This window comes from Polistes canadensis, unplaced genomic scaffold (assembly GCF_001313835.1).
Source record: "Polistes canadensis isolate GaletaPanama2010 unplaced genomic scaffold, ASM131383v1 scaffold_462, whole genome shotgun sequence".
In the NCBI taxonomy this organism is placed as follows: domain Eukaryota; kingdom Metazoa; phylum Arthropoda; class Insecta; order Hymenoptera; family Vespidae; genus Polistes; species Polistes canadensis.
In genome coordinates, this window is record NW_014570009.1 from 54,434 (window position 1) to 63,575 (window position 9,142).

General features: G+C 32.8%; 1 protein-coding gene across 2 annotated transcripts in view; it reads left to right on the top strand.

Annotated features, from left to right (window-relative positions):
• Window positions 1-9,142, top strand: part of LOC106792531 (multidrug resistance protein homolog 49-like) — a 47,757-nt gene that overhangs the window by 37,125 nt on the left and 1,490 nt on the right. For both annotated transcript variants that reach the window (XM_014758988.1, XM_014758989.1), the window contains 4 exons: window positions 539-772; window positions 1,219-2,168; window positions 4,612-5,013; window positions 6,113-6,259. In XM_014758988.1, coding sequence (XP_014614474.1) covers window positions 539-772; window positions 1,219-2,168; window positions 4,612-5,013; window positions 6,113-6,259 — 1,733 coding nt within the window. The remainder of the gene's footprint in view (window positions 1-538; window positions 773-1,218; window positions 2,169-4,611; window positions 5,014-6,112; window positions 6,260-9,142) is intronic.

Here is a 9,142-nt window from a genome sequence, read left to right on the forward strand (position 1 = left end):
AATTTTCTTTAGTTGGCCAAAAATTTGGATTAAGAATCTATTAATTTTTTTAACAGGAGTTTGTAAATGAATATTTTGCTTAGACTAGTTCGCGTTATCGTACTATTTCGCCTAATTCGGATTTATCTTCATTACCGTTGGATATTCTAGATTGGAATAGAGGGAGCTTAAACCTAATCGTTTTACATCCACATCGTTTCGTTAGAAAATAGGAAGGATTTGCCCTAGGAATAACTCTATTTATGAGTTGTACTATCCCATTATCTAACTAATAAACCGGATAGCGTTAATAATCTTCTATTCAGTCAGTAATTTTCAACGTTCAAATAAACAAAAGACGATCCTTTTCCCTTTGTCTCAATTAAATGAATTCAAGTTTGATAACCGTTTACCTACTGAAACAAATGAATCCATTTATTAAGCCCTTAACATAATTCATATGCAAGGGGTGGGTTGTGTAAAAAAAAAATCAAGAAATTTATACCATTCGATTAATTAATTATGTTAACGAGGAATATTTGTTAATATTTTTTTTCAGCCAAGGCTACGGCATCCGCTGTGAAAACAGTTACGGCAGCAAAACCCAAACCCCAAAAGGCACCACTGAAGAGACAATTTTCAACCCTTTCGATGCACTCTCATCGCTTATCGTTAGCAGGTGGATCCGATGCTGGGTCTGATGTCGGTCTGGAAGAACATGAAAAACCCTACGATGCACCGATGAGTAGGATACTTGGGTTGAACAAAACGGAATGGCCCTACAATTTAATTGGTTAGTCATTCCAATGATTTATTTTCTTTAATTTCAAATTTTCACGTCAGAATTAATCAGGGAATTGTTATTTCAAAACTAATAAGCCCGCAATCATTTTTCATTAAAATGAGAGAAGAATAAATGTGCGATTTAAAATAATAACGCAAGAGGTTTAATGATTTAAATTGAAAGTATTTTCGTAACGAACTGATTGGAACACAATGTTCATGCAAATGGGTCTTTGAAAGAATCGTTTTATTCACTAGCAACCTTTCGTATCTCTGAACGACTCTTTTAGACGACGTAAATGTTTTTTACGATATTACGAAGTTACTTCTTCCTTCCTTTCTCTTTTACCCCGGTAAGTTAGAGAGGAAAGTTTTAATCCGGAAGGAAAGAAAAGTAGGAAGGAAGGAAGGAAGGAAGTAAGTTTTACGAGCTAAACTGTCTCCATTTCCTTTCAGGATGTTTAGCAGCTGGCACAGTAGGAGCATCATTTCCAGCATTCGCAGTTTTATTCGGTCAAGTTTATTACGTATTGGGTCTTCAGGATGAAAACGAAGTCAGAGAACAAACAATCAACTTTGCTATATTGTTCATAATAGTCGGTGTGGTAACTGGAATAGGAACCTTCCTCCAAATGTATATGTTCGGTTTATCCGGAGTAAGGATGACAACGAGGATTAGAAAGATGACGTTCGGTGCAATGTTGCATCAAGAGATGGGTTGGTACGATGACGAACAGAATAGCGTTGGTGCACTTTGCGCAAGATTGTCTTCGGATGCTGGAGCCGTGCAAGGTGCTACCGGAAGTAGAATAGGTGCTATACTTCAAGCATTGTCAACTTTAGTTCTTGGAATTGGATTGTCCATGTATTACACCTGGAAAATGACATTGGTATCCGTGGTTTCGATTCCACTCGTCTTGGGTGCTGTATTCTTTGAAGCTAGAATTATGAGCGGACAGGGACTTCAAGAAAAGAAAAAAATGGAAGCGGCTACCAGGATTGCGATAGAAGCAATTTCGAATATCAGAACAGTTGCGAGTTTGGGCAAAGAAACGGCGTTCTTTGATCGATATTGCATCGAACTCGATCACGTTGCTCAAGCTACTAGAACGAGAAATCGATTGAGAGGATTGGTCTTTTCCTGCGGTCAGACTACGCCTTACTTTGGTTACGCTTTGAGTCTCTACTACGGTGGTTACTTGGTAGCTAGGGAAGGTCTTAGTTATCAAGATGTCATCAAAGTGTCGGAAGCACTCATCTTTGGTTCTTGGATGCTGGGACAGGCATTGGCATTCGCTCCTAACTTCAACACCGCCAAAATATCCGCTGGTAGGATCTTCAGATTATTGGATAGGGTGCCTGAGATCTCATCTCCTCCTGGCTCTGAAGGGAAAGATTTGGATTGGGTAAGAAAATATGATATTTTTCGTTATTTGAATATTATACGATTCAATGAAATAATATAAAATAAAAGAAATTATCGTGTACATTAAATTGTAGAAAATGCATAAAAAACTTTTAGGACTATCTGATGAAATATTTCAAATATTTTATAAATCTGAGGATATACAATTTGTATTTGGAATTAATCAAAATCGGCAAACGAAGTATTAATTTATAAGGAGACCTTACGGTTGTGCCCTTACGGATTTTAACGAGCTTTGGTATATTAGTAGTATACTAGTAGGGTGTTATCGTGGTAAAGTATTTTATCAAAATGCGAAGCCAATTCTGAGAAAAAAGCTGTAAGAGTTTTGATTTTTTTGTATACATATTTATATTATCTTAAATGGAAATTAAGTGGCGCGTTAGCGTAAGTAGTAACGTGCTCGTTTCTCGTGCTGCTAGTTTGTGGTTCGATCCTTCCTGGGGAAAGTTTTTTTTATAATTTTTTTCTATCCATGAGTTTTAACATATTTATTGTACATTTATTAATATTTATTAAACGCAGTTTCCAGATTGATAGTTATCGTAAAAACATTAAAAACAATAAATTTTTTAACATCTTGCGCAAATTATAAAGAAAAATTGATTACTTAAATTACAGTTAACATTTTATTTTTTAACAGGTATATGAAAATAGATAAATCTTCAATATACTAACAAATAATAATCCTATATATTCTAATAATTAATTATTTCATGTGTAATATATCTGTTAAAAAATAAAATGGTAACTGTAATTCAAGGATTAAATTATTCTTTATTATTTGCGCAAGATGTTAAAAAATTTATTATTCCTAATTTTTTTGTAATAAATAATTTTCTCTTACTTGCATATATTTAAAAATTAAGAATTATGAATAAACAATTTAAAAATAAATAGAAAAAAAATTATAAAAAAATACTTCCCCGATGCAGGATCGAACCACTAACTAGCAGCACGAGAAGCAAGCACGATACTACTTACGCTAACGCGCTACTCCGTACACAGTCGCATTTAAGATAATATAAACATATTTACAAAAAAATCAAAACTGAAAGCTTTTTTCTCAAAATTGGCTTCGCATTTTGATAAAATACTTTACCACATTAACACCCTAAAGGTATACTACTAATATACTAAAGCTCGTTAAAATCCGTGAGGATACAACCATAAGGTCTCCTTGTTAATAGAGAAAAAAATAAGATAAGATTAAATACCGGAAGAAGAAGAAAAAAGAAAAAAGAAAAAAAAAAAAAGAAATGATAGAATATATTAGTTTACGAGTTGAAAGTTAAACGGCATTATAGAAGGTTAATAAAATAGTCAAAGTAATTTGTTTGGAGTCTTCGCGTAAAGTAACTTCGATATAATTAAGCTCTCGTCGTCGGTCAAAGTCGAGACATGTATAAAATGAAAGGTTTTTTTCGTGGTCGAGATGAAAGTTTCGAGTTTTAACCCAACCCTAGGTTCTCTTTCATTGAAGGTCCGAGAAGTTTTCAGTTAGTGGTGGTGGTGGTGGTGGTGGTGGTGGTGGTGGTAGTTCGCTTTGAACGTCAAACTTTTCTATAAAGCGATCGAGGAAAGAATTTTCTAAATTTATCCGAGAAAAAGTCGATCGAGCGTGACGTTGAATCGTTCACGTTGTAAAATTTCTCTCTCTTTCTCTCTCTCTCTCTCTCTTACTTTGATATTATGCGAACGCTTTTTACGACGTGTCGAAAGTATTTCACAGTCTTTAATCTACGATGAAAATGTTGCTGGATTATTAGGTTATGTAAAATACCTAAGGTGGAAAGTAAAATTGAAGTATTTCAGATTCAACCATCGTTTATTTTACGAAGTGTTCGATAAATCATACACCCCCCCCCCCCCCCCCGCCATCATTTATCCCCCCATACACTCTATGTACGAATATTTGTCAATTATACCTACCTGTTGCATTTCGGTATTATAGATCGATATTGTCTAGGAAAATAACTTTATATCTAGCATGAAAATCTCGTTGATATTCATGATGTAACCGAAATAATTATTAATCTTTTTATCAACCTAATACACCATCCACAATTCTAAAGTGTTAACACGTTCATTGTCTAGCCAGATTTGCATGATGTTCTTAGCAAACTATAAAAGGATAAAAAAACATATCGTATTAAATTTTAATTAATACAATAGTGTTAAAATGTTTTAATTCCTTACAGACCGCTAGCCGAATAATCGGATTATCCTTTTCTTTAGAATATGTGCATAAAATATTTGATTTAAAGATGCGTCGAATTTTTGCTAATTGTAAAAGGAATCTCTATAAAAGTTTTATTTATTTAAACATTTGAGAGATATATTTCAGTCAACGATGGCCGAATTTATCTCTATCCAGGAAAGTTAAAAATTGAAAAGAAATATTTTGTCGTTTTTATTTGCAGAAGGCAGATGGGCTGATACAATTTTCAAAAGTAGAATTCCAGTATCCAACGCGCTCGGAGATGCAGATACTTCGTGGTTTGAATTTAATAGTAAAGCCGGGTCAAATGGTCGCTCTGGTTGGTCAAAGTGGCTGCGGAAAATCAACCTGCATTCAGTTACTCCAACGTTTGTACGATCCAATATCTGGAACGGTTACCATGGACCGTCGTGACATCTCCTCGGTTTCATTGGCTTCGCTAAGATCCCAGCTTGGTGTTGTTGGTCAAGAACCTGTTCTATTTGACAGAACCATAGCAGAGAATATCGCCTACGGGGACAATTACCGACGTGTACCCATGGATGAGATCATCGAGGCAGCCAAAAAATCAAACATTCATAGCTTCGTCAGTTCCTTACCTCTGGTGAGACAAACATAATCAATATCAATTCGATAGATATAAGATCATTCATATTTTGTATGAATTCATTTTGTCAGGATTGCGAAATATTTAACCAGTTAAGTGTGTTTGACGACTATATCCGTCATGAAAGAATGGCAGAATTTTGTGTGTTTGACGGCTATATCCGTCATGCGTAAAATTTTCATACAATTTGATATTTAAATTGTAATTCTAGCGAAAACTAAATTATATTCGTAAATATTAATATGTTTAGAATGTTTAGGGGTCAGGACGAAATGAAATAAACAAATGAAAATTATAGATAATTTGAGTTGGACACTAGATCTTTGATTATCCCAATTTTTATCTTGACGTGTCATAACCAAAAAAAACAAAGTATATTAGATTCTCCATTTGCGATGATGTCCGCGATGTCTAACCAAGGAAAAAAAAAAAAAAAATTTTTTTTGTTTGTTTGTTTGTTACATATTTGATTTTTTTTAAGTTTTTCGTTAATTCTGTGTAAATATAGCTTTACGTTGATCCATTGTTTAAATATTACTCATAAATTCATTCATTTTCTAAAATAAAGTCGTTTTCTTGACCGAATATTTGAACAGCGCCACTTACTTTGTGTTTGACGACTATATCCGTCATCGGTTGATTATCGGGACACACACTAGGGCGCACTTTGCAAAATGATCGACACAGTTAACTGGTTAATACAAATTTTGTTAAACTAATTTAAAAAAAGATAAACGATATTCCTTTTCCTTTGACTCAACACGTTTCGTATTACCTATGCTAACAATTTTCTATTTAAATTCTGCATGTTAAGAGTAACAGAAGATAATATCATTTTTGTTTAAAAATAAATTTGAAATAAAAAAAAATAAATTAGATGAACGAAATGAAGTAAAACTTTTATACAAATTATTGAGAGAGATACGAGAAGATTGGGATGATGGTACCTCCCATTTCCAAATGTTATTCCAATAGGTTTGATATCGCGTATAGTTAAGTTAGAATGAAGTTAGTTTAAGTTCTTACCTTGAAGTTTCTCATAGAAGTGCAAGATAGTATGGCAACGTGTTATAAGTTAGCTCATTCTCCTCTTTAGGGTTACGATACGAGACTAGGATCAAAGGGTACGCAGCTTTCGGGAGGTCAGAAACAGCGCATAGCTATCGCACGTGCTTTGGTAAGGAACCCACGGGTCTTGCTCTTAGACGAGGCAACCTCAGCCCTTGACACTCAAAGTGAAAAGGTAAGAAGATATTCCTATCTCTCTTTATATACCTCTTCGTCTAGTTTTATCATAAGATTTTAATCTCTAATAAGAGAAAGATAAGATAATACAAATTTAATCTTTCTCTTTTCACGAAATAATACTCTAATTCGTTTTGATTTAATTAACTCACACCAGCAGGGCGGTGCCCTTAATACTTTTCTCTTTCTAATTATTTTTCTTTTATCAAACACGTGTGTGTTTTTCCTTCCTTTTTTTTTAAGTTATATTTCTTTTGGACGCGTTTTGTAAACTGAAGTTAGATGCGACCGAAAAATCGACACCACGAAGTTGCCGAATGCGATTTCAAATTTACGGCATGAAAGTAGTCTTCTCTTTTTCTTCCTCTTTCTTTTTTTTTCTCAAGCGGTCACCCATCCAAGCACGATCAGCGCTGCTTGACTTAAATGATCGAGCAGGAACTAGTGCTGTCACTGCACCATGACCGTTGACGCATGAAGTTATTTGATATAACTATTTTATGATTACTGTGGACTGATATTTATATTTGGATATTTTTGACCAGGATACATTTAAATTTCTATTTCAGTTTTAGAAATTTCTAAAATTAATGCAGAGAGAAGTGTAATGTTTATTACTATAGTTATAAAAATATATTTAAAAGAAAGTATCCATCACAAAAACAAACGTGGAACGTTGTAAGGCATATAGGCTACGAAAAAAAAATGTTTCGTTACGTTAAAAAAGTATAACTTTTTACGTGCGTACATAAGTACACACACCAGTTGTTGTTTTTTTTTTTAAATAAATCTGATTAAAAGTATAATAGAAAAAAAGAAGATCGATTATATAAAATTGTTATTTACTTTAGTTTTTATTTATTCAGTATTTTCTCTCGTCCAAAATTATAATTTTTGATGATATAGGTTCATAGGGAACTTGGACATGAAAAGAAGTAGAACTTAATTTAATTAAATTAAGTTCTACTTCTTTTCATGTTTAGTTTTTATATTGTCGAAAAATATTGTATAAGTTAACCCGGCATGTTTTAACGTTTAAAAAAAAAAATAGGTACGTGTTCAGATATCAAAATTTCAACTCATTTATCCCCTTTTTTCTTTCCCTCTCTTACTCTTTCAATTCATATTTTTATCTTTAAGAGAAAAAAAGAAAGAAAAAGAGGAGTGAGGGGAGAAAATCGTGTCGGAGTTTGTAATCGTTGCCAATTACAAGTAGTTGGGTATACCTTATAGTAAAAATATATATATACACACTGTATATTACTGTAGTCTGTATTGCACGTTTAAAACTCTCAAGCTTGCTTGCTTGTTTGCTTGCTTGCTTCTTTGCTTCTTTGCTTGCTTGTTACCTCTTAAAAAGCGTCGTCGTCGTCGTCGTCCTCGTCGACTTTCAATCGAAAGGAAAAAGAGAAAGAAAGAAAGAGAAAAAAAAAGAGAGATTGGCTTTCTCGTCTTTTCTTGAGAGTCTCCTCTCGAGAAAACTCGAAGAGAAGAGAAGAGAAGAGACTGACTGAAAGATGCAATCGCTATACTTCGGGTACTGTACTACATTTCAACTAAAGCCAAAGTACTGTCGACAGTAGACAGACTAATACTACCTTTTCTCGATTCGAATCAAACTCTACTGATGTTTAAGATACTGACATAAGCTTTCGATATTATTTGCATTTTAATTGGATCGATCTTTTATTTATAATATAATACTTTTACATTTTATTTTATTTTATTTATTTTATTATTCTTTTATCCTGTTTTTTCCTGACTTTATTTTTAAAATGAAAAATGAAAAATTAAAAAAATTATAATAATAAAATAAAAAATATTTGTGTGTGTGTGTAAATTATTGGTAATAAATTAGAACTTGGTTTAGATTAATTTCATTTACATTTAATTTAAATTGAATTATAATTTTGATTTTATTTGTTTTTTTTTTATCTGTAAAAATATTCTATTAATTTCTAAACAAATTTTGTTATCGATTACTTTCACACACACATATTATATTATAATAAATATTGGAAAAAAAAAAGAAAAAGGTAGGAGGTCAGAAATTTGGAAAATGTTTGTCGACACACGAGTAAATTTGATGATATCGATTGGAAGAAAAATGGAGACATCAAACATGAAATAGTTTGCAACGAACGATAACAACGATCTGTGGCGGATTCGGTCATGTTATCGAATTGAACAATCGGAAATCATTGGGTTTATGAGAGTACGCGATTGTTGTCGTTGATGGTGGTCAACGGAAACTACTCTTCGTAACTTTGGTGTTAGTACAAATTTCACGGTTATATTGTTTCGTGTTATACCATCATCAGGTTGAACTTTGACCATCGATTTATTTATTTCACCTTTACTTGATGAAAATGGCGAAGCTATTTATTTATCAATTCAATTGCTAGGTTTAATCAGTCTCATTATGATTGGTCTGATAAATCTAGTGTTAAATTAATCAATTTTGTAATTTAATAAAAATATATATACTAGGTCTACCGGAAAATATTGTCCATTTTTGAATTGAAAGAAAATAACCAAATTTTCAGACATTTAATAATATTTATTGTAGAATTTTTTTTCCCATCGTTACTTATGACTTCTTGCTTGCGTGATAGCAACTTTTAAATGGCATTTTTTTAAAATAATTTTTTTTTAGAGGCGAAAAACTCAACTAATGCTTGATTTACATCATCTTCAATTTTGAATTTTTTTTCCTGTAAAAAATTTTGCAACGGGAAAAACAAGTGATAATCGAAGGGTGCAAGGTCTGGGGWGCATGSTGGATGTGACAGAATTTCCCAGCCTAGGTCTGCGATTTTCTGACGAGTCGCCAAAATAACATGTCGTCTGGCATTATCAAAATACGGTATGATGTGCTTTC